Source organism: Pieris brassicae, chromosome 7 (genome assembly GCF_905147105.1).
Source record: "Pieris brassicae chromosome 7, ilPieBrab1.1, whole genome shotgun sequence".
NCBI lineage: Eukaryota > Metazoa > Arthropoda > Insecta > Lepidoptera > Pieridae > Pieris > Pieris brassicae.
The window spans coordinates 8,224,947-8,250,140 of NC_059671.1; the positions used below are offsets into that span (position 1 = coordinate 8,224,947).

Consider the following 25,194-nt stretch of genomic DNA (forward strand, 5'->3'; position numbering starts at 1 on the left):
AGGTTTTTTATAGGGCCATCCATAGAGCTTTCAAGAAATAGACTAACAGCTAAACAGTGATCAATAAAAAAATATTTCAAACTGTGGTAACTGCTTAATATATTTATTATGTATACAATTAAATTGTTTCAATTCGCATAATTTAGCATCGATAGAATTGTTATAGTTGCAAATATAGCGCCTATTTCATTGACATATTCACCGCATTCGCTATGACTTGAATCGAAACGTACAGTTGGTGGTAAAACGGATATGTGAACTTTATGGCTTATGTTTAAACTAACATTTATTAATTTCTACATCTTGTAATTTGACATTCTATCGCTGCTAAAATACGAGAATCCCACTGCTGACAGTTATTTTTCTTTAATTCTAGACAGGTACCTTGTTACGTAAACTTCGTACCGCGCAATTTTACATCAAAATTTTACATATAATTTTACCAATATAACGTTATAAAATGTAATAAATACCATAAATGTGAATACACCCTACGATTATGACTAGAACACAATGTTTGATTTGTGTGATATGATTTTATATGAATTAAAATTCGCGCCAATTCCTTATAAGCAGGCATGAACTACAATTAAATGTTGCCAAAAATAAAACTTTTTACTTTTGTTGTTAGCCATTGTTTTACTCACAGAATACAGAAATATTGTAGTTGCAGATTAATTTAAAAAATAAAACTAAATGTATTATAAAACTACAAATTTGTTAAACTTAAAAGTTAACTTTCGAAAAACTAAAGGTTTTTGCTGCCAAGCTTTGGCTGCCATAAAATGTTTAATTATTGTATTTAGTTCTATTAAATATCAATTCATACATATCTTTATATCACTTTTTATTTCCCATCAAACTCAAACATCAAACAAATTTACAAACAAAATTAGAATTGTCACATTTGTCAATTATTATTTTATATATATTAAATTGACTTTAATTCTTCGGTTTTTTAGTGCGTGTTGGCCTTTATTGATGGTCAGTTTACCGAATGTTCTAATTAATCATTGTGTTTGTGGAGAAGGGGTGGCTAAAAAAATCATCGACATTAGCGCGTTTCAGTGTATGACGTCATCGTATTCGAAGTTGTAGCCGAAGATTGTAAGGTGTTGCTACATGTTAATACTTAGCGGTTAAATTATTCTTGAGTCAAAATATAGGGAACACGAGCTCTATATTATGTTTCTATAAACATTTAATAATACTGATAAAATTTTGTACTAGGTCTTGAAAACAATAACTATTATACGTATACTTTACAGAAGTCTGGGTTAAATATAACCCATGTAAAACATTAATTAATTTAAATATCAACGTTCCAAAACTACAACAAAATTTTGCTCATAGTTAATCAACGGTATAGCAATTTCGATATCTATTACAAACATTTCAGGAAACTATTGTACTGCATATTCACAGAAATCGTGTGCGCCAGTGCATTCCACGCTTGGCCGATGTGTAGAGTCCCATATTCCGGGACCACATCTTTGACACATTCCAGCTAAAGTGCACGGAATCCGAACTAGCTGGCGGAATTGGTATAGAAGCCCACGTGCTTTGCGCAGTATAAGACGCCCGTCCATGTACATTGCTGGAAGAATGATTTTTTTGATATTATAAATATATATATATATATATATACCTTTATATGCAGGAAATAATAATAATTTAATAATTCGTGGCTACACAGAGATGCAATAAATTGACCAATAATATGAAATCAAAATTATTCATTCATAACCCTTATGAGTTAATTAATTTAAACGAAAATACATTTATTACCACTCCCAAATCAAAGTAAGAAGAGAGCTCTCCGCCATACTTTCTATAATTCAATTTCATTAAATAATTAAACACATTTTAGAACAATAAATCTAGTGCCAAAAATATCCCGATATTTATACAAAAAAAATGATTAGATGCGGTATGAAATGGTCATAATCAATATATTGCATTTAGAAAATTTTGTGGTACAGTAATCTAAACCTATGAAAAAAGGTGGATAGAAGAAATAGAAGCGAATGGAGAAAAAGCCATGGACAAAGCCAGTTGGAAAAAGCTGGAGGCCTTTACTCGCGAAGGGCTTCCGATCGACGTTACTGAATTTAGCTAAAATATACGATATATAGGATAACAAGATAAATAAAATAATGTATAAAGTGTAAAAAATCTAAGCTGTATATTATCTGTCATGATTGGAAATTAAACTGGCTTTATTATTACATATTATTAATCTAAACCTATAAAGGTTTTTGTACGAGCCACGGCTGTACATCAGGCTTTCTTAATTTTATAAGCGTGGCCAATACCGCCTTCACCATAAGAGCACACGGGGCCCATGCCCAATGCTCCCATTCTTAAGGGGCCCTGAAAGACAGACAATTTCTCACACATATTTATTCTCAAAACATTTTTGTCGGGCACATTACACTTTTTTCGCAAATCAGTAATCTTATTGGAAGGTATTTACAAAGCATATACTACGTCATTATATCGATGGCTGCCTATTCCTACTGTACTAATAAAAATATTTCCGAACGCATCCTACCTAATTTACTAAGTACACCATCTAGCGATCACTCACGAAATCAATCAGCTTGACTTTGGAATGTCAAGCTGCACCGTCTAAACAATGCCTAACATAAATTTCAACATTTTCTATGGTTGTGAGAATCCCCGAATGACGTATTAAACTTTCAGTCTGATAGGAGTGAGTGGCTTTATTTTGTTTCGTTAGATATTTGTAATTGAGTGAGATAAACAAAAGTTTTGATTTGTCTCCTGACCCTGGTACATACTGTGACGAGATTTTACCGGATATTTGGTACGATATAAGTGATATTTGCATTCGAAAAGGGGCAGAGTTTTTCCAAAATATAAATAGTGACTTCTCTGAAACTTATGCTCTTGCTGCCGTCTATTTAATACACCTACTGGTACTGGACATAATTTAAGTTCTAGTGGATATAAAGATTGGAAGCATATAAGTAACTTATAGAGCATGAGAACAGTTTACAGCACAGGGAATTTATGATGAATTATGTTGGAAGAATGAAAACTACAGGACGGATTGATACTGAGATGATGTCCATCGTGAATGCTATTAATGCTTTACAAAAGCAGAGAGCAGTGTTAGCCTAGTGACTCTCATCCCTGAGGTCGTAGGTTCGATCCCCGGCTGTGCACCAATGGATTTTCTTACTATATGCGCATTTAACATTACCTCGAATGGTGATGGAAAACGGCTTGCCTTAGACCCAAAAAGTTGAAGATGTGTGTCACGCACAGAAGGCTGATCAACTACTTGCCTATTCAATTCACAAACAATCATGAAACAGATACAGAAATCAGAGGCCCAGACCTAAAAGGTTGTAGCGCCATTGTTTTTTTTAATGGTTACCAATTGTAGTGGAGAGCGGTCATTTTCGCAGCTTAAGAGAATAAAAAATGTATTGCGAACAATAACTTTACAAGAATGACTGAGTAATTTGTCAATTATATGCATTGAAAGTGATATCCTTCAAAAAATTTACTTTAAGCATATAATAGAAGATTTTGCAGAAAGAAATCCCGAAAGAAACTCGTTATACTAATCGTAACCAAAAAAACAGCAGCAGACAGAATGACATATTGACATATATCATACTTAATTTTATTACACTTTACCTGTAATAAATGGCCATACTTAGTCATAATTTTTATTATAATTCTTTTTTACTTTCCAAAAAGGCCCTAAATTCTTGTGTGCCCAAGAGCCCCAGCCTAGTTTAAGACGGCCCTGAGCGTTATAGCCCCGAGAAAATACTCAGACGTAGGCACTTTCTTCGACGGTTACATTGCATTCATTCGTTACATAGCAATTAGCAGTTCAGTATTTTGCTTATATTATATTGTTGTACGCGAGTGCTTAATATGAGTTAAAATGAATATCCCAGGAACCGTACAGTTGTAGAACCATAGGATTATCATTAGAATTTTCGTTAATTTAAAAGTATAGAATCAAAATATCATATAGGTAACACATCTTATTTATATAAAAAAAATAACAAAAGAAGAGCGGAAAACAAACAAAAAGAACTGATAATAAACTGTCCGTCACTCTTTTGTTTCGCCAACTGTTTGTAAGCTCCAACCATTACAACACGTACAAATCTCATCTTAAAGCAATAGGATAAGGTTTAATATGTTATTTATTATGGGAATTATAAGTCACATATAAAATACAAATACCGTGGCTTTAATTCTGGGTTTTTGGGTAACCTTTAAGTCTGGATTGACATCTGTTTCGTGATCATTTATTTTTCTTAATAGGCAATAAGGTAAATTCTGTGCCCGACACACGCAGTCGACTTTTGGGTCGGTATCCTCACAATGATTTCTTTAACCGTACGAGAGAGTGTTAAATGGTTAAATACGTGTATAGAAAAAAAATCTATTGGTGCATAGGGATCGAATCTCAGGGACGAGAGACACATGGAGAACTGCTTTATAAAATACAAATAATTGTACAATTAGTTACTCACCTAAAGAACTAAAATGCAATAGCATTTCATCAGTGTTGAGGTCTTGTGCGATGACGTCATCCGCGTATACTGCAACTATCGCCAGGCATAGGAACAAGTGGAAGTAATCAGTCTGATAGTTGGCCCAACATGCCTCCCACATACGGAGAGCCACTGCTTCCGTGAATTCGCGTTTGAAACATCTGAAACATGACAACTTAAGATGTCTAAAAATCTAAGAGTCTTTCCTCCAATTTGATTTTGTTTCCTTTGGAGTGAGGTTCAAGTGCACAGGCGCTAATACCGATTTTAGTTGACACCGGGTAGATAGTACCGGTGACCTCAGAGCTGATGCTATTTGCGATAGCGAGCGAGCGAGGAAATGCTGCCAGCATTGAAGGTCACCCAAGCCAAAGGAACGAAATCTTTTAAATTGATTTGAGATTTCTACTACACTTTAATAATTTTATATTAATCACTAAGATAATATTTTGTTTATAAACTTTTCGAATTCATATCGAAAAATTTAGAAATAAAATTGTGAAAATTAATCTTAATAATAATGAAATACTTTTGATAAAATATTAAACGTTATTAATTCATTTATCTGTTGTGAATCTAGTAGTTCATCAGTTATGTTCACCAAGATATATATATTTTAGAATTACTAGCGAAGAAACTTGTAAAATGTTTTCAACGCGTTGACAACCAGTGAAGTAAGTTTCCCTAATACTACGAAATAAAAGCTCATATACTTATATGTTTTCGTAAGGACTTCTTAGATAAACTTACAATAATATCCACCGATGGCAAAACAGTAGTTCCATGGCGTCAATATGTTTCTCGAGGTGTTTGTAAAAGTGTGGTACCATTATTCTGATAAGTTCCCTTAAGTAGCTCTGAAAAAAACATGTTTAACAATACAAGTACTGCAGATAATTATAAAATATACATCAGCATGACTTTACTTTTTTCGTCATAACGCGATACAAATAAATTTATTTAGGTACAAAAATACTACATGCTTATCATAAATACTGACTGCACAGCAAATTAACCAGAGCGCATGTAGATGATACTCGTTATCTGGCAAAATAACAATCCAAGTAACATATATATTATTAAGCACCACAAAACTTGCTCTTCATATTTATAGTAATTTTATAGTCCAGTGAATAATAGTATAGTCCAGTGATAAACAATGCACAAGAGTTATTCAATGGCGGTATAAAAGACAGCCACACTTTGCGACAACAACTGCCTTTGTCTAGATTTCTTTCAGTCGCAACAACACAAACGTGGTCAAAGAATGGTCGGAAAATCATAAACCAGAGATATTTATAACTGTACTTCCGATAGCACTGAAAGACTGGACTCTTGCGTATCGATGGGTGACAAATAACATCCCATTTAATCAAGATTGGGAAACTTTTGATGGATACAAAAAGAAAGCTTTCGCTTATTGGGGACTTGCCTCGCCCACCCAATAAACGCCTGTATGAACGGAAAATGCACCTGTCCCATTTTTTTAATGAACTATATGTGCAAGCTTATCATCGGACTTCGGATCCGACTCAAGTACGTGACACCAGCTACAGAGTCGAAAACTGTAGCTATTGGGAGAAAACGAAAGCGTGGACGCCCCGCGAAAGCAAGCAAGCCTTAAAAATCTAATAAAAAAGTTACCATTTGTATCTAATTTTATATCTTTTTGCTTATCTCACTATGTCGTACTTAATAAATAATAAGATGATTATAACCAATCAAAAGCTGTTTTATTAAGAAAAACTGCTATGAGTAATACCCAAATAGAAGCTATATTAAAAAAAAAGAGTTATTAGGTATAATGTTAATTAGTCTTATTAGCATTGGTAAAAAAGCTTTGCTTTAAGATAAATTGTTGTTTATTAAGTAATATTCTGAGGTGCATACAAAATTTGCATTTAAATTATTGCATACAAAAGTATGTTTTTTTGATTTGCGTTTAAATACTACCCAATAAAAACGTGTATATATATATATATATATATAAACGTATAGCGTATAAACTCTTCCTGGCGAAACAAACATTCTTTCGGATGATTAGACTTTTTGCTTATGAAGAAATTTTCCTAATTCTTTAGCACACAATCTAGTATTGTACAATTACATATTTATTTACTGTACATATTATATAGTTTGATTTAAAATTTTAATCAAACTGCGTCAGGAGCATTTACAACATGTTATCTGTCCATTTCAATGTCAATATAAACGTCATTCGCATTGAGCGTTTTCGCGGTAAAACATTATTTATATTTGTATTTTGTTCACATTTTTATATTTAAAATGAATAATAAATAAAAATTGATCAATGGCGCTGAAAACCATTTTAATTTTTGGGGTAGAGATTTCTGTATCTGTTTCATAATCATTTGTTAATCTAATAGGCAAGAAGGTGATTAGCCTTCTGTGCCTGACGCACGCCGGCGACTTTTTGGGTCTAAGGCAACCCGGTTTCCTCACGGTGTTTTCCTTCACCGTTCAAGCAAATGTTAAATGCGCATAGAAATAAAATTCCATTGGTGCACAGCCGGGGCTCGAACCTACGATCTCAGGCATTGGAGTCGTACGCTGAAGCCACTAGGCCAACACTGCTCATTCAAATGCAATATGCATTATTAATAATATTTATCATATAATATTATTAAAAACTATTTACTCTTCACTACTTCAGTTACCGTATTATCTTTTAAATACGTAATGTTATATTATAAATATAAGTAAGAATGTTACCAAATTGTTGTCCATATCGTTGTCAGTTGGGGTGCAGACAAAGATGGCACGCTGCATGAGACCCACAAAGCACCAAAAAGCCTCCGCTTCACATTTGATCTCGCATAGAACGGGAGCAAGAAGATCACTCATTCCTTGGGTGTAACTGTAATACATAAATAAATTAAGGATATTGTAAATATTGAAATAATATGTAAGATTATTTAAAAGATTTTAGGCTTGACGAATCCGGCACTTTGTATAATATTTCATTTTTATACCTAATCTAATATTGTCTTTATTAATTACACGGATTGACTGCAAAAAGGCAGTTATGACCAAATATTAAGGTCGGATTTGTTTTGGACTAATACATACCCTAAGACCGGATTATATATTGCATAATTTAATAATATATTCTTCATTATCTCTACATTATAGTTATTCTCTCCAGCAAAGAACGGGTTTCCTCTATCAGTTCTTACAACGTCTTTTTCTATAACACTTTGTACAGACTTCCAGAACATTGCGTGTTGTTCAGGGGTCATTCTTTCCAGACGTCTCTTTGTAATTTCATCGTACTCCCTTGTACGTATTTTAAGGATAATTTCCCGTTCATCATATGTAGAGTTGTATGGATAACAGTGAAGAAGGAAGGGCCAGACTTCCCGCCTCAACTCTTTATCTAACCCCCCAAAAAATATACATTTGCGAAGGAACAGGTCATCTTCGATAACCCCTTTGCTGTTCATTATCTTTCCATAATATAATTCTGGGGTTATTTTAGGAACTTTTCCCTCTTCCGGGTGTTGTTCTGATTTTTGGACCTCTGGCCGGCACACCATAAAGTGACGGTATGGTAGATTGGGTTCTTCGGAGCCTAAAACAAAATACACCGGTTAACGGGGAGGTAAACGAATTCTTGGTCAAAGGTCAAAATAATATTTCGTTTTGAAAGGCGTAGGCTAAAGAATTTTAACTAGACATCTGCATATAGATGTTGTCCAATTCTTACAGGAATGCGAAAACTTCAAGTAACGTATATCAGATAGTGTAACTATTTTGCTTTACCTGGCGTAAGTTTAATATTATGGAGCAAAGAGTGCCATCTGTGTAGTACTTGAGCGAGGTGGTCAAGTCCGCCATGATGAAAATGTAGAATTTTGTATTGAGACTCCCTTGACGCTACCACAAGTTGTCCACAGGTGCAGTTATCATCATTAAAGAATAATCGCAAAGAACGCATTTGGCTAAGATCGACGGAGAATCTGTAACATACAGTGTAATGCTTTCAGGACTGAGGTTATTAAGTTTTTAAAGGCCACAAAATTGACAACGATTACAAATAACTTGTTATTATTTTACATTATGTTAATGTTCTTATCATATGACAATTTGAAAATTAATATTAAATTTGCATGCATATTTTTTTTATGGCTGATTATGCAGATTTTTATAATGAATCGATCTAAATGTATCACTATTATAATAACTTCATTTCTTGTATTTGTGATAGATATTGTAACAAAATAAAATATATATATATATTGTTCCGGTATTGTATTGTATTTTCTTTTACTCTAGTTCTTGTCTTCATAGTTCAGTTCTACAATTTACACATGTAAGGACTACTTATTATTCAACAACGCGCTACATGACAATATTATACGGAACATTTGAAAACTAGGACAGTTCAGACATTATCGCAATACAAATGTTTATATTTAAACGGGAATATTTATATTTTATTAGAATTGTATTACTACGATTCTGATGATTTACAGTAAGCGAACAAACTCGTAATTCAATTTATTTTCATACTATAATTTATATTTAAAGAAGTTCATTGATTTGTTAAGCTTTCACAGTTGAATCGCTCAATCACGATTAAGTCAATCTTTATCGATCGTTGAAATCGGGTTTCGTTTAGTTTTCATAATTATTTTTTTATTTTTATTTCTTCGTGTGATAAAATGATTTAAGATGATATTATAATACAAGCCGTATTGGATAGACAATTATGGCTTCCTGCTAAAATAATTGATTGGAACTCGTGAAACTCAATAAGCGCAACGTGTTCTTGTCGTGTTCTTCACGTTAGTAAAAAGATTTCTTTTTTAGCACAGTTACGAACGACGAACGTAAGAGTGAATCTTATGTTATGTATTTTTTATATGGTTTCATGTTATTTCGAAACAATCTCACCTTCGACATTTAAGAGGAACTCTCCGCTGAGGTGCCGGGGAACTGTGCACGCTGTCAGGAAACACCAAGTTATGTTTCAGGGCCAGAAATTCTGGAGTGCTCATCCAATTAGGGTTGCCCTCGTCACATGAACTCATCGACAATGACCTTACGAAGCCACCCGAGAGCGAGTCAGGGGTCAAGTCAACGTTCTCGATATTCGGATTAGCAATTGTAATGTTAACTGAAGTCATCGACTGAGACCGAACGTGTTTATCGCCTTCAAAAATTTGAGACTCATCTTTTACTTCATACACATCATCCTTTATAGACTCCGCGGATTTTATCGTAGGCCTTGCACTTCTTAACTCGTCTTTCGTAGTACCATGAGTATATCTTGTTTCATAAGATTTAATACTTTGCTTATCTGAATTCGAGTTCAAGCTCGTTGTATCTGAGGAATCTGAGAAGGCATTATCATATTTTCTTACTTTGTCCTTTCTAGGTTTTGAAACAGGGATATCTTTTGGATGAGAGGGTATGTTGATGTAACAGATCTCCTCGCTCGGGCTCGTCTCAACAGCTGATGGGCATTTCCTAAGCGTAGAATTGGGAATCCAATTGAGAAATAATGTGGGTCGTTTAGCATTGTTATGCTGATCTGTAAATACTTTGGTCGTCACTGTGAGATAGCCCGGATGATGCACTATATCTAGTTCGTGTCTAGCGATAGTCGGTGGGTGAACGCACACATTGTTCTTGCAGAATAAGATTTCGTTGTCCACATATTCGGGTGGGTCCTCGTCGTCAAACTCCAAGCCAAGAAAATAACTTGATGCTCGTTTAATTAGTTCAGGTAGCGGCATGATGTTTACATTTCAGAAATAAATCGAATAAGTATTGCAGATTAGTGCTATCACACGCGGCGATATCATTAGAGTTCCTTCACTATTCAGTGGACTGCGCGCATGTAAACACCCACATAGCTATGATAACGTATTGATCGCGAGTCGTGTCCCGCTAACTACGTCACAGCAAGAACTAAGTACGAGGAGGTTAAAGGTAATTGATGTGAAATGGCCGATATGTACTTTCTATTCTACGTTATTATTATAGGAATGTCATTAATTTATTTCTAAATTATGTAAATAAAAAAGAATATGTAAAGAAAATACTTAATTCCAATCTAAAAAATAGTAACATGATTACAAATGTATCCGATTCTATTAACGATATTCTAATATAATTTTAATTGATTACGATACAATATGAATAGCGAACTTAACTAAAACGAAGAACTTGTCTTTAAAAAATAAACTTGTAAAGTTATATAATATCCATGCTATACAAGCCCTTTCATTTTATGAAATGTTTTAAGAATGTTATTCCTGTAAAATTATAGCTTGGTCGATAGTCAATATTCAAGTTATTAACTTGCGATATTTCAGAGTTGAATTAACTTTAAAATTGGTATGACAAATTTTTATGTGGCAACCTGACAATCATTATGGTAAATAATTAAATCGATTGATGGCAACACTGAATAATTATTAAATTATTGACGCATGCGCCACACTTTACAATCAGCTGTCAGAGAGAATTTTAATCACGTAAAAAACAAAATTATTTGTGTCTCTAGATAATTCCCGTCAACATGGCGGGCCAAAATCCAGGATCTCCAACTGACTTCCAATATTTCTACGAAGATGAAGTGTATAAAATAAATAACCGCGGTCAGGTCGTCTTCGGTCTTGTTCTCGAAAACTATGAAGCAAATTCTAGCGACCAAGAGAGTGACATTGAAACTCCTGTTCAAAAAGGAGAAATTCGAGTTGTGTGGCACCCTTCAGGAACCGAAAGAGTAGTTTCTGAAAAGTCGGTAAGTACAAACAGTTCCAAAGCCCTGTAGATGCATAATACTGTACGAGAATCAGCAATACCAATATAGAAACAACTTACATTTTTAAATACTTATCGGTCATTTCAATGATTTTTTAAGTAGTCCATTAAGTTATTATTTTAAATTTTATCAGGAAATGAAGTACCACGCCATCTTTGACGTTTTATTTTTTTTCTACCTTCAATGAACAGATTATGTTAACAAAATTGTTACCCTCACAAGACTGATTAATACGCCCAAATTATTTCTCTTTGTAAATTCACACTGAATTTTCCTTTTTTATTATATTTTTATTTATTAATCTTTATTATATATATATATATATATTAAAACAACAATGTGTTTGCAAATATAAATTGAGCTTTTTATTCAATTATATATATTATTTTGTTAAATATATATTTAATTTGGTCAATTTCAATACCTATCTACTTATTCATTCATTATCAATTTTTTTGATATTTTTTCTAGAATCTTATTAGCAAATTATCATAATCATCATTTTTTTTAACTAGAAGTAAAAGATTTATGTGTAGTACAAAGTAACAAGCACTTGAAGACAATAGAATAATATACTTTGCAGTCTTTGCAAAAAAATAGACATAGACTTTATTTGACAATTATTGAGAGTTTCTTTGCTGTGGTCTATAAAATATAATATCACATTTGTTGTATTTATGCAGGTTGGACTAGCTGACCGGTCATTGATGCCAGGAGATGTAGTCCGTCGACTCATCGCTGGCAAGGACACCCAGCGGGGATACTGCAGAGACATTGAAATGACTGCAGCTCTCCAGATAGTTGGAACTAAACATGTTATACCAAATGTGGCCAGTGAAAGACTGCAACCCTTAGAAGAATTCACTCCAGATTTAGCCGTGTGTCTTGATTCTTGGGTTGGTACTTCAAAGGTAAGAATAGTGATTATGTAACAGGAAGAAAATAAAAGTATAGTATACTAGGAACTTTTGAGTTTATGGTTGTTGTTTATGAAATTATAAATAAAAGGTTGTATTTCATAATTCTGCTCATTTGCCCACTTTTCTAAAAAAAATACAATTAAATTATATTAATAAAAAGTACCTTTGTTATTCTTTTTGTAATTTTATAAAACAAACAGTTCTAATTGTTTTTTACAGATGTTATTCATCACATATGTTCAAATGTTGATTTTTATATTGTGCAACATAGGGACTTTTCTAGTGGGACTATACATGTAAGAAATGATGTATGAACTATGAATAGGGGGAAAATACAATATAGTATGGAAATAACTACTAGTCCATTGAATTACATTCTTTCAACAGCTGACATTAAGAGTCTTATCTAATGGGACTTTGCTTTAATTTACTTATGAATTCTTTGAATAGGCACTCAGCCTATCTGTCTAATATTTCATTTCATTAATTTATTTATTATAGAGGACACCAATTTATATATTTATGAAAGATTAATTTTACTAAGGTTTAGAAGTAGTTCAGCAATGTCTGCCTCAATTTCCACAGTGGGTAGGGTTACATACCTAGTATGTTTGTAAAGATCTGATACATTACATGATAAATGATAATCTTTTTAGCTGCTGATAGACAGTTGTGCATCAGGCTATGAAAAAAATAGTAATAATGATGTGTTTTACTTTTCAATATCTCATACATTGTAATAATGTTCTGCTATCATTTGCCATGATTGCATTTGTGATTTATGGTTCAAACTAACACTGCTGTATATTAGTTATAAGAATATACCTTTTTTAACTATATACAACATTATTAATTATATTAATAATGTTGTCATTGGTTTGGGATAATGTACCTTCATAGTACCCCAGAACTTTGATTTTGTTGTGTTTGTAAAATATATTATTATCATTGGTAACCAAAAACAAATATCTTTGACATCCTAGTGGGCAGAAAAATTATATCTAATTTTATTTCACCTCCTTTTTTATTATTCATGTTAATAATTAATAAATGTAATATTTTATTATTTTAGTGTTTTTAATTTATTGTTTTAGGCTGTACATAGTAAACTTCGCCTAGTGTCAGCTGATGGATCCCGTTTAGAATACCCAGACCTTGATACTTGTCCACTAGAAGACTATTCCATGCGACGTCGTCGTGGAACCCCTTACTCATCAGCGGAGTTTTATCCAGGGCAGGTGGTCTATGGTCCAATAGGGTCACTGGATAATGCTAATTGGCTTAATATGACCAAAGAAATGAAGTCTGCAAGGAAACACAAAATGCATGATCACAAGGTACCTAACACAGAGCTATAATATTTTTTTTCCTTTAACTCAGTTAATAATGACACTTATTATAAAAGTGGAATAGCTAATCTTATTGGAGCATGATGGACTTTCCTCGAATAAGATATGTTAACTGGACCATACAAATTTTGATGTTGCTTATTTACAATGAATTTTTACAGTGCTTTTACTATATCATTTATAAGTCGATTTTAATGTTATTTTTTAAATAAACAATATTTGTTTGTACACTAGCTGAGTTTACAAGAGCTGCTTGTTATGTTATTAGTTATGAGATCTAGGTATATATATATTTTTTTTTAATTGTAGAATTAGCAGTGTAGGTATTATGGTGTAGTATTGTATTATTAGTAACTTAAGATATAATTATGAAATGAAATTAATAAATATGATGTAATAAAATGTGAGCCTTTTGTGTGTAACAGACACTGACTAGGTATTTTTTTAAAGTAGATTCATGGGAATAGAAACTAAAATATCATTGTTATATGTCGTGTGCACTCGGGGTTAGTATTAGCAGTTATTGTAAGGCGGTCCGAGTCAAGGCTAGCCGAGTTGCGGCTAAGTTTACATAATCGTATTTAAAGTTAACCGTGTCGCTACGTCTTGTTTGTTTCTTGAATAGAGAAAACTTTCTTACTAATCTGTGAAGCCAAGTAAACATTTGATAGAGTTTTTATTGAAATATGTTTAATTTTAGAAGAAAATAATTGAAAGTTTGAGTAGGTTTTTAAATAAAAAGAAAGTATGGACTTCAGTGATTTCAAGGGCATCTAAATATAAATGCGATGTATTTTGAAAGTGTAAGGATAACGTTTAACAGCGATACTAAGCGCTAAATCTGTCTACCGTACGTCAAAAATGTATGGGGGTTTTGACATATAGAAGTCAAAGTTGGCGCGTACTGAATTAGATTCGATTGCGTCAAAACGGGTACGCTAAATGTATTGATGTTTCTTTCTTGTTGTTTATTTAGTAATACTACAGCTAACATAAACTATAAAACAATAAAAATATTGCTAAAAATATAGCCACAGATGGAATACATAATATATAGAAAAAACCTCAAAAATTTAGGAAAGGAAAAATTCTATAAAAAATATTAAATACGTCATTTAACTAATTCGTATCTAATTGCTGTTATGTGATGTTGTATATGTGGGGTGTGCTCACACCTGCACACCATATGCATATTTATGTTTAACCATGCTCTAAAGAAAGCTTCGTTTACAGTTCACAGTGGAATCAGTGATCACAGAAAGCGTGAGCGTCCATTGGCAATGCCGAGCCTACAGCAATAGTACTGATGACACGGCACAACCACAACCCAAGTTTCTTGTTGATGGTCAGTTGTATTACTAATCCTTGTAAACTTCGCATTAATTTGATTCCTTTGTAAGCCTGCTGCTTTGCATTTTTTTTTTTCAACAAAATTAATTAAATCAAATTAAAATCAGGGATGTCAAAAATTTGCTTTAAAGTAAATATTTATTAATTAATAAAAGTAATTAGAATTCACTTGCACAAACCTACATTGGACAGCGTCTAACAAATGAATTGACTAAAATCAGCCGCGAAACGTAATTTAGTTCCCGTTGTTTGGGAAAAGTTTGCAATAGCAATGAGAATTTTCCATTATTACAGATCAAGACTTAAAGAGGCTGAAATTGTTGAATGTGTTCGAGCCGTGCACGCTGCAAGTGGGGGACCGAAACTTCTTAACTATTAACTCTGAAGATACGTTCATAACAAAGAAATTGTGGCGGAAACAGCAAAGTGAGTTCACAATTTGATAACCATAAATAATAAATGCGACATATATATCCCATTCCAAAAAATGTATTAATTAAATTTTAATTATAATTATAATATTTAGCAGACAGGAAAAGCATGTAGACAATATTTAGAAAATCACGCATAAGACGTCAAAAATGCACATACAGTCGAAACCGTTAACGACAACATCGTTTAGAACGACATACCGGTTGTATTGACCAAAATCAAAGGTCCCGGCTGAATTCTAGGTATTAGGTACTTAATAACAACGTTATCGGCTGTTACGACTATCGGTTTTTACGACCAACTATGACTACTACCTTCGATATCGTTATAACAGATTCTGACTGTATGTATAATTTTAATATCAGTTCTTTCTCTAAAAGATTAAATCGGACTTTAGACAAAATATAAAAATTATTTATTAATAAGTGAGCTGTCTCAATGGTCATGAATTTTAATCACCCATTGTTTACCACTGACGTCATGTAACGTCCCATATCAACCACTCACACTCTTGTATGAAAATTTTGTTCCATATTTGTGCTACGAACGATTTTCCATGAAGAATCGTCTCGTTATATTAAGATACATTTTAATACGTTTTAAACATTTATGACACGTAAAATTCATATTGAAATGGTTTAACATTTTTTTAACCGGCTTAAAGCTATTTGTATTTTTATAAACTTTTAATTATTTTACGAATTTTAAAAATTTTATGTAAAATAATTACAAGTTTATAATAATACAAATAACTTTAATACGGTTAAAAAATTGTTTACTTTCAATGTGTAAAAGCTATGTTAACCAAAGACAATACTATGAAATGGTTTAATTATGATAAAGACTTATTCGATTTAAAAAACATAGTGTTCGACCTATATGCATGTATTATTTAAGTTGAGGGTATAGTATACAAGGTCATCTATTAGGTCTTTACATTTTCCGTTAGGAAGCTGTATGTCCTGAGTCTAATTTTAAAAACACACAGAGCGCTACCATTTGTTAGAAACTGTTCTTAAAAGGAAATAGGGATGTTGACGTCGGTCAGATCGTAAGGACTTACTTCGCCAGACGCATTATGCAAGCAGATTATATCTATAATAAATTAAATAAGCTGCTTTGTATCTACCCGCTCACCGTCTAAAATCTAAAAATACGGCTAAAGGACTGGTTTATGATAACACCCGACGCAGTGTTAGAGCTTCTTCTGAGACCTAGTATGTAGTTACACACTTTATTCATTCACTCACTGACTCACTCACTCACTCACTCATGCACTCAAGCGTGTTAATAACAGTTGAAAAATGAAAAACAAAAATAAAAGATGTATTTAAAATATATATAAATATATTTAAAAAAATGTATAATTCAGTTTGTTATGGAAGAGCTGGAAACCCTGACACAGGTATTCCCAAATCTTACACATTGTAATGCATATGTACTTATATGAAATTTGTCGTTTTGCCGTACTGGCCAATTTGACCTCAAATTTCTCCCTTCAGCGCTGCAGAAACGGTTTGTAAGATTAATGTGTTTGGCGGCGGTGTCGGAAAAGAAATTTTCATTTTTATCGGTTTAGTCATTTGTAATATGGATATAGAATATAGACTCATTTATGGATTACTTAATCATATTAGTTGATAGGTTTTTTAATATTTTAAATTATGTTTATAGGTAAACACTTTAGAAATCTGCGGAAACAGAGTCGAATATCGAATAAGTCGTCGAAAACCGACGCCTCGCAGGAACACATGCCGTCTCGTCCAAAGAAGAGGGCCTCTTCGCATCGGAAACACAAGTCTGGCGTGGTAAATCAATATTATTAGATAATTCCTTTGTTCCTTTGCAATAGTTTTTAGCCACAAATATTTTACAGTTAGTGTTTTATTAATAATAGACAATTTTATTAATATTCGTATACTTTCTACGAATAAAAATCGTTTGAAAGCCGTCTCACCTCCTTTGGACAAGCAAAAAAAGCTGGGGCCTCAACACAGTCGGAAAATAATAAACAGCTGTAATGTAAGAGTCTTTTCTCCACCAATTTTTTCCCTGTGGAGTAGAGACTCTTGGACCGTAGGGTTAAAGTGCAGGCGCTAATTAAAGGTTTAAGTTGTCGTCTGGTAGATAGTACTGGTGACCTCAGAGCTGTTGCTTTCCTTACTCAACGAATAAGTGTCGCAATACAGCGAGGAAATGCTGCCAGCGTTAGAGGTGCCACAGGGACCAAACTTTTTTTTTCATTTTCTATGTAGGTTAGGAATATTATTTATTTAAATACATAACCTATTTTAAGAAAACAATTTTTAACCGGATTAAAGCTATTCGTATTATTATAAACTTATAATTATTTTACATAATTTTAAATTTAAACTTTTACGACGTTTCGCGTGCTTTACAGCGTGCGTGGTCACGGTGACTGAAGACAAAAGGTGTTGAATGTCAAAACTATCACAGCTGTAGAGAAAGTTGTGTTATCTGTATTTATTTCTCCGTAGTTGGTATCGACTAAATTAAATTTAAAATTATGTAAAATAATAATAAGTTTATAATAATACAAGTAGATTTAATCCGGTTAAAAATTGTTTTCTTTTAATCTGTAAAAGCTATGTTAACCAAAGACAACCTATTTTATCGAATATAATAATAATTTTTTTAAATAACATCCTAATTTAAACTTGAAAATTTTACTGTCATTCATTTTGATGGTGGCACCATTATGTCCATGCCAAAAATTAGATAGATAGATGTATATTTGTATCTATCTCTATATATATATATAGTCACTAAAACTCGAGAATGGCTCGACACATTTGTCTAATTATGATCTTGAAATATTTTATGGAAGTATAGTGAAAGTTTATATAACACAATTGAATTTTCCAATAAATACTGTTCCCAGTTGCTATATTTGAGTTTTTAGAAATAAAAAAATTGTCACTTGATTGTCGTATTTATGTCTTTAGAAATTTTTGTATCATAGTTGTAGTTTCAGATCCATCTGTTAGGTTGTTTGAACAATTTTGAAAAAAAAATTGACACATATATATGTATGTGATACGAAGTTCACCGTGTCCTATATAGTGATTCAATCTATGAACATATTTTGATATTTTAGAATGAAATGGATGTCGACACAGCCGATGACACACTTGAGAGTCTCGACGATACCTTAAAAATTAACTGTCCCAGTATAAAAATTGAACCCAGTGGAGATGTCAGTCTCCAAAATGATGATAATGCAGCTGAGGAGAAAAACGATTCCGGTATCAGGTGAGAAATAGTATAAGACATAAGAAATTCTGATTATTCAAAGCTTGGTATATTCGTGATTGGGCTGGGCCAATCTTAAAAAACTTAATTTTTTTTTGATGTTCATCGTAATGGACATGTATTTTAGAATAGATAGATTGTAACATATACGTTATATGTACTTAAATAATTAAGTAAAGACATTGGAGCTCAGTGTTCATATATATTCTGAGTAGAAACACAGTTGTTAGTTAGAAAATCACTTTGTGACTTAACCATAAATTTAACTCTTAACGCTTGCCTACCGACTTAGCCAATATATATGTCACCGTAAAATTGTAAATACCGTTAGCTTGTAATTTATCTCGCGAGATTGTGCACCTCAACGTACTGCTTACAATTTGACGTATATCGGTAGATTGTAATCTATAGAAGTGAAACCGTCAAATTGTAAAACGGAACGCACGCCGCGCGCTGATTGGTTGAACGACATATTGAAAGAAAACAATTTTTTAACCGGATTAAAGCTATTTGTATTATTATAAACTTATAATATTTTTTTTATCTAATTTTAAATTTAAAATTTTCCGACGTTTCGCGTGCTTTACAGCGTGCGTGGTGCGTGCTATACAGAATGTCAAAAGTATCACAGCTGTAGAGAAAGTTATGTTATCTGTATTTATTTGCCCTCAGTTAGTATCCACCAAAAAATGACGGGTTTTTGCAGAAATTACTCATGGTGTCCTCTATTTTCGCGAAGTGAATGACATATGCCCTGCGACAGCATATTGGTTTGTCTACGATCTACTATAAAGCCGACCAATCAGGGACAACCTTCGGATAGTTGACAATTTTAAGATTGTAATTTGACGGTTACACTTCGATAGATTACAACGTACCGAATAAATACGTCAAATTCAAGTCAAGCAGTACGTTGAGGTTCACAATCTTTCGACAGTTCTCAATCTCGCGAGATAGGTTACAACCTAACGGTATTTAAAAAGTAAATATTACGTTTATGGCCAATAGTCAAATGGCTGCTACAACCGTCGTTGGTTGAGCCAGTCGTCGTATTTATATTACTATTCCCATCTCATTCCTTCACATACAATTGTCCGCGCGGAAAGGTGATAGAATGATACAAAGAATGCTATGCAAGACTTTGCCAGGAGAGTAGTCGTTTAGCGCTCGACGTGGTAACATGTCAATCGTCTTCGTGTGACGCTCGCTGTGGCAACACGGGAGTTATTGTTGTGAAACCCTCGCCGTATATTTAATATATAACAGATGAGGAGTCGCTGTGTAGGTATAGACTATACACAGCGACTCCTCGTACCTCGTACGCGTCTTAAGCGGAAAAAAAGGTATTAGCAAGACTGCCCTATTTTGTGTTCGTGACACACTACATTTATCATTAAACTTATATAAATTTAATTTATTTGTTTTTATTAATATATATGCATCAAGCGGAGAGTTTGCTTACTTCTTGACATCTGTCAGGACTTTTATAATTTAAACTGATATGATTTCATGATTTGGGGCAACAAAATTTTGAATACATATTATTATGAAAAATATTTTATTAAAAAAAATATATACATTACAGTCCCGAACCTGCAAAAGAAGATGGCAGTCTGTTAAACGGGGACAGAACCACGGAACAGCTCAATGATGATGATTCAGATAATTGGGAGAATACTAGCAGCGATGGAAGCGATACAGATAGGTATGAGAATTATATGTTTGTATATAAATAGTAAGGAATACATCGTTATGAAACCGGCATACCACTGATAAAGGCGTTGTGCCTACATGATTAATACAAATGTATTGATGTTTTAATATAGATTAGTATTGTACCAACATTTATATCAAATAGTCGTATCTTGAAGAGCCATTCATTATGCCAATTATACTCAGTACCTTATAAAGACACGAATACCAAATAGGTCGAGGCGAAAATTCAAAATCATTCATTATCAATTTATTCATTTAGTTAACACAATGTACACTTTTAAACGAAGAATAACATATTAAATGCTTCTAATTTTACATTTACTGCCAGTTCTCAAATCAAGGGCGTAGAAGAGAAGAGAAGAACTGGCAATAAACTCTCCGCCACTCTTTTTAATCGCTAACTTTTTTGTTTTACACAATGTTTGTAAGGAGCTGCAACCATTACACCATGTTCCACATGACATCTTTATGTAATTAATAAAAAAACAAAGACTTGCACTTTATCAGCAAGAGGCATGGTGAAATAGGAGCACGCGCTTATTCTCGTGGGAACAACACGCAAATACTTAGTCGAAATAACTAACATTACCGCATACATAAATTCAAGTCCGACCAGTCACCACAAGTTGCACCCGTAGCAAGTAGTGTAGGCAGAGAAAGCTTTTGAAACTGAAAATTCTGCTGGACGTACCACTAGCCTTATAAAAACCTAGGCCTTTATTAGTGGTAGTACAAAGTCCATCAATTTTTTTTTCTATTTTCCCTGTGCGATGTTAATACTTGCTCTAAAATATTGAACACGGAGGTTTACTTGCCAAAGAAATAGTAAAAAAAAATACGTTTTTTTTAAATTCACATTAAGGATTGATCTTCAAACCAACTTCTCTTCAGTTCTGTTCGCCTTTTCTTGAAGTTTTTGGATTTTTAAGCCAAGTCATATTTTTGGGCACAAATTTTCGTATTTTCACTTATGTTTAAGTACTGGTAGGAATCGTATGTGAAATTTAGCGCTAATTCCCGACTCTGACTTTAAAAGCCAATCGTTTGATTTTATGTTTTGATTGATTTAACAGTGGCGCCACCTGGTCTTCTCGGTGTTCATCAGTGGCTTCCGGCTCTGGTCGGGGCAAGCGTTCGCCTCAGTTGGCCGTGCGTTTGTTGAGGGGGAAACGCCTGAAGAGAGCGCCTCGTCGCGCTCCCCCGGCCCCGCCCCCTCGGCTCAATGACCGCGTGGTGGTGGAGACCTTGCATACGACAAGCCGCGCTAATGTTGTTTGGCAGGTGAGGAATTTATATTAGAAGAGTAATAAAAGTGTTTGTTGCAACGGTTGGGTTTTATTAGATGCTTAGAGTGAGATTCAGAAACGACTGCGGGTTGTCTCTCGCTTATCAAAGTTCAATACATTTTTGACGGACGTGAGTCCGTCTTAGTACAATTTTGTTTTTGAGGACCGTATTCTAGAACGTCAATTAAACTTACATCTTTCAAGAGCTATTAAACATTTTTTATGTACTACAGCGCTCAAGGTGAGACTTTTATTTACTTATACTTTGTTACCGTAATATACATAATTATACAAGTAAGTAGGTTACATAACTTACTAGGCAACAGGCGGCATTATCGCTAACAAGGGATTTCTTCCAGGAGGAGAGTAAAAAAAGATTGTGTTTTGAGATACGAATTTCAATATAACCTGAATCTTACCCTTAGTTCGTCGCTTTATACATTTATCTCTATATATATTAACGTCTCGTGTCACAATGTTTGTTCCCATACTCCTGCGAAACGGCTCGACCGATGCTTATGAATTTTTTATGCATATTCAGTAAGTCTGTGAATCGGCTATTATCTAAGTGATAAGGGGCCACCAAAAAAATAAATTGATTTATTTTTTATGATACAGCATACAAAAATACATACAACCCTTAATTGTTACCCCTCTACGATCAACCCCTATTTTTATTATAGTACATACATACTTTTTATAGAACTAAAAAAATGTTTCCTGGAAATAATATACATGGCAAATCGACGTTTGCCAGGTCAGCTAGTATATTTATAATATTATTAATAGTGTAAGTTACACAGTAAACACTAACCTACCAATACGTTTAAGTAAAAGATATATGGTAGTTTGACAACTAAGTGACACTGACAGTTATAATTTGCTTTTTGACATGACGTTCAAATGTATAGAACTCACTAGAAAACGATATTTATCCGCATTTCTCAGGACGGCACTATTGAAATGGGAATACCGTCAACCCAGCTGTACCCGATACACCATCTTGATGGCCAAGAATGCTTCCCCGGAGACTTCGTCGTCAATGGCGCAGCTAACGTCGAAGACAATCAGGTAAAGTTAATTTAAAATTAAATTAAACAATTAGTTTGTGTAATTTTTATTAACAGCAGTTGACAATGCCATTGGCATAAATTGATAAATAAAGTTTTTATGTGATTTTGAAGTGTCTCTCTTAATTTCACTTAATTACTACACACACACTACAATAACTTTGCTGGCTCTGACTCTAAAACTGTCATGGCCTCCGAAATGTGAAACTGCCAACTTTCCCCTGTGGCACTCGCCATGCTGGCTTTCAGTTGCAGCAGATCCTCCTCTACTTTAACAATATCTAGGCCTATACAGCTCTCCGAGACTTTTAGAGTCAGGTAGGCCTCCTTCATCACCCGATCTAACTGCAATTACTCAACGTGCCCCGGCCAACAAAGGCGAGCCTCGTATATAATGTGTTAATTGATTTTAAAAAATGATTTTGTATATAACCCCGTCCCGATTGAATTACAGGTGAAGCAATAACTTTAGTGGTCTCAGTTTATATATCGCTCTGAATGATATGGTATTGACACACCCAGTATTGACACATTTCTGATTACTGATTTTTTTTAATTTAAAGACATTTGACCAATGTAGTGTCTGGAAAATAATAGGGTTTTCTCATTGCCTGTGGTGCCTTTCCATCAGAAACTCTAGCGTTCCTGATTACGTTGCACACTTACGTATAACAAAATAATAAATTCTATATGTTCGGGGTTGAGATAAATCATAAAGATACAATTATTAACTTACTAAGTGAATGTAATAAAATATAATGAAAATAAATACACTAGCAAATCGTATTGCATGGTGTCTTTTACAATAAATACCTATACGGTTGTAAACCGTACACTATGAAATGCGTATTGCTGAAGAGTGTTCCTGGAAAAACTCTCGGGGCGCAACTCTGACGATTGAGGTACTCGTGCTAATAAAACTAAGAAAGCCTGATTGAGAATGTACGGCTTTGGCTCGTACATGACGAATAAATATTTAACAATATGGAAATTATCGCCTAATTTCTATTGTTATTCAAAGATTTATGTAACTTTACTGCTATAGCCTAGCTTGCACTCATACTGTGATTTTTTTTGGAAATTAGCTCGTTTAATATTCAGTACAAAGTCTACTCTAGCGAACCTTCAGAACATTGACGATTTAAATTTTTTTTTTTTGGAAATTAGCTCTTTTAAAATTCAGTACAAAGTCTACTCTAGCGAACCTTCAGAACATTGACGATTTAATGTGTCGATTTGTGACGTAACAACAGTATTCACATTTTCTATATATGATTTATATTTCCAGAATAAGCATAGGGAATATGGCGTAGTACAACGCGTGGATCACCATGGACGCACTGCAATCGTTCATTGGTATCTCACTTATACCAGCGCCGATGACCCTGTGTAAGTATACAAGTTCTACATAAATAGACGTAAGAAATCTCATATCCTTATTTGGCGAATCCTTACAGATGTCTGCAGTGAGGCTATGGAATTCTCTTGCTGTCCGTACTCGCTTAGTTCTTTCCCTTTGTTTAAATCTCCATTGTACTTTCTTGCACTCTATCTTTTTCACGTGTCCTTCATTATCCCTTTCACTGTGTACATATGTTTTAACTTTATGTCTTATATAATTTTGCGCCCCTTATTTTTTTCACACCTTGGTCGCCTGGAAAAGATCTTTCGAAAGCTATATATATATATATATATAAAGCCGCCCTCCCATTCATTTAATTATGTAATTGTATTTATTGATTATCAATTGTATTATAGTTCCGTATGCAACAAAGTGTTCATGAATAAAATAAAATAATTGTCTATTAAAGAGTGGCGGATTTATTGTCCAGTTCGTTCTTCTTAATTCAAGAACTAGTAATTTTAAATTTACAGTTATTTTAAAGTTTTTTGTATATTTTTCAGGCCTCAAATGTTGTACAAAAGCGAAATGAGCGTATATGACCTGAAGGACCACCCTGACTTTCAGTACCGGCCTGGGACAGTTGTCATCAGAGTGGCCAACTTCACAGGAGAAGATGCCACTTGCACTGCTGGACAGGTATATTGTGACGCGTACACGCCTGCTTTTATGACGTCATCGAGACTGGGTGTTTAACATTATTTTGATTTATTTTGCGAAAAGGTTGATTTATATTATTTGGATAGGCAACATTTATAACCATTTCAGATTATTTATTAGTGACTATAAAATCTTATACAGATTGTAATTTCAAAAACCTACCATTACGCTTGTAGGCAAGATGGCCTCACTCGTCCCATGACGTACTATGCTTGTAAACGAACGAACGTAAACAAACGTCACTTTTCGTGTTAATTATCATACTTAAATTGCATATAATCATTCAATCAAAAACAGACTCTGACGAAATTAATAAAATAAATTATTTGAAAATATTCACGGTCCGCTTCACAAGACATTTTCTTTAGCAAAAAAAAGCATACTATTCTG

The 25,194-nt window shown here is 33.5% G+C and overlaps 2 protein-coding genes across 3 annotated transcripts in view; one reads left to right on the forward strand and one right to left on the reverse strand.

Annotated features, from left to right (window-relative positions):
- Positions 1-11,499, reverse strand: LOC123712457 (TBC1 domain family member 16). Of its 2 annotated transcripts, none has more exons than XM_045665557.1 (7): positions 11,406-11,499; positions 8,334-8,530; positions 7,641-8,142; positions 7,284-7,428; positions 5,301-5,407; positions 4,530-4,711; positions 1-1,597 (listed from the first exon to the last, which is right to left on the reverse strand). In XM_045665557.1, the coding sequence occupies exons 1-7, from the start codon at positions 11,426-11,428 to the stop codon at positions 1,404-1,406; spliced, it is 1,350 nt and encodes a 449-aa protein (XP_045521513.1). In that variant the 5' UTR covers positions 11,429-11,499; the 3' UTR covers positions 1-1,403. The 2 variants fall into 2 exon arrangements, with proteins under 2 accessions (XP_045521513.1, XP_045521511.1); XM_045665555.1 differs by lacking the exon at positions 11,406-11,499 and adding an exon at positions 9,468-10,537.
- LOC123712456 ((E3-independent) E2 ubiquitin-conjugating enzyme UBE2O) overlaps positions 10,397-25,194 on the forward strand; it is a 26,956-nt gene continuing 12,158 nt past the window's right edge. Inside the window, exons 1-13 of the mRNA XM_045665554.1 lie at positions 10,397-10,508; positions 11,086-11,325; positions 12,030-12,257; positions 13,361-13,603; positions 14,849-14,960; positions 15,260-15,391; positions 17,072-17,205; positions 18,516-18,670; positions 20,256-20,375; positions 21,460-21,667; positions 22,621-22,743; positions 24,031-24,131; positions 24,648-24,783. Coding sequence (XP_045521510.1) covers positions 11,101-11,325; positions 12,030-12,257; positions 13,361-13,603; positions 14,849-14,960; positions 15,260-15,391; positions 17,072-17,205; positions 18,516-18,670; positions 20,256-20,375; positions 21,460-21,667; positions 22,621-22,743; positions 24,031-24,131; positions 24,648-24,783 — 1,917 coding nt within the window. The 5' untranslated portion in view covers positions 10,397-10,508; positions 11,086-11,100. The remainder of the gene's footprint in view (positions 10,509-11,085; positions 11,326-12,029; positions 12,258-13,360; positions 13,604-14,848; positions 14,961-15,259; positions 15,392-17,071; positions 17,206-18,515; positions 18,671-20,255; positions 20,376-21,459; positions 21,668-22,620; positions 22,744-24,030; positions 24,132-24,647; positions 24,784-25,194) is intronic.

Bases quoted from the DNA above. Each gene is read 5' to 3' on its own strand.
- LOC123712457 (XM_045665555.1), bottom strand. From the start codon at position 10,312: ATGCCGCTACCTGAACTAATTAAACGAGCATCAAGTTATTTTCTTGGC. The intron at 8,143-8,333 runs GTAAAGCAAAAT...ATTTTGTTTTAG, and splicing joins TAATATTAAACTTACGCCAG to GCTCCGAAGAACCCAATCTA. The intron at 4,712-5,300 runs GTAAGTTTATCT...GTCATGTTTCAG, and splicing joins TGCCATCGGTGGATATTATT to ATGTTTCAAACGCGAATTCA.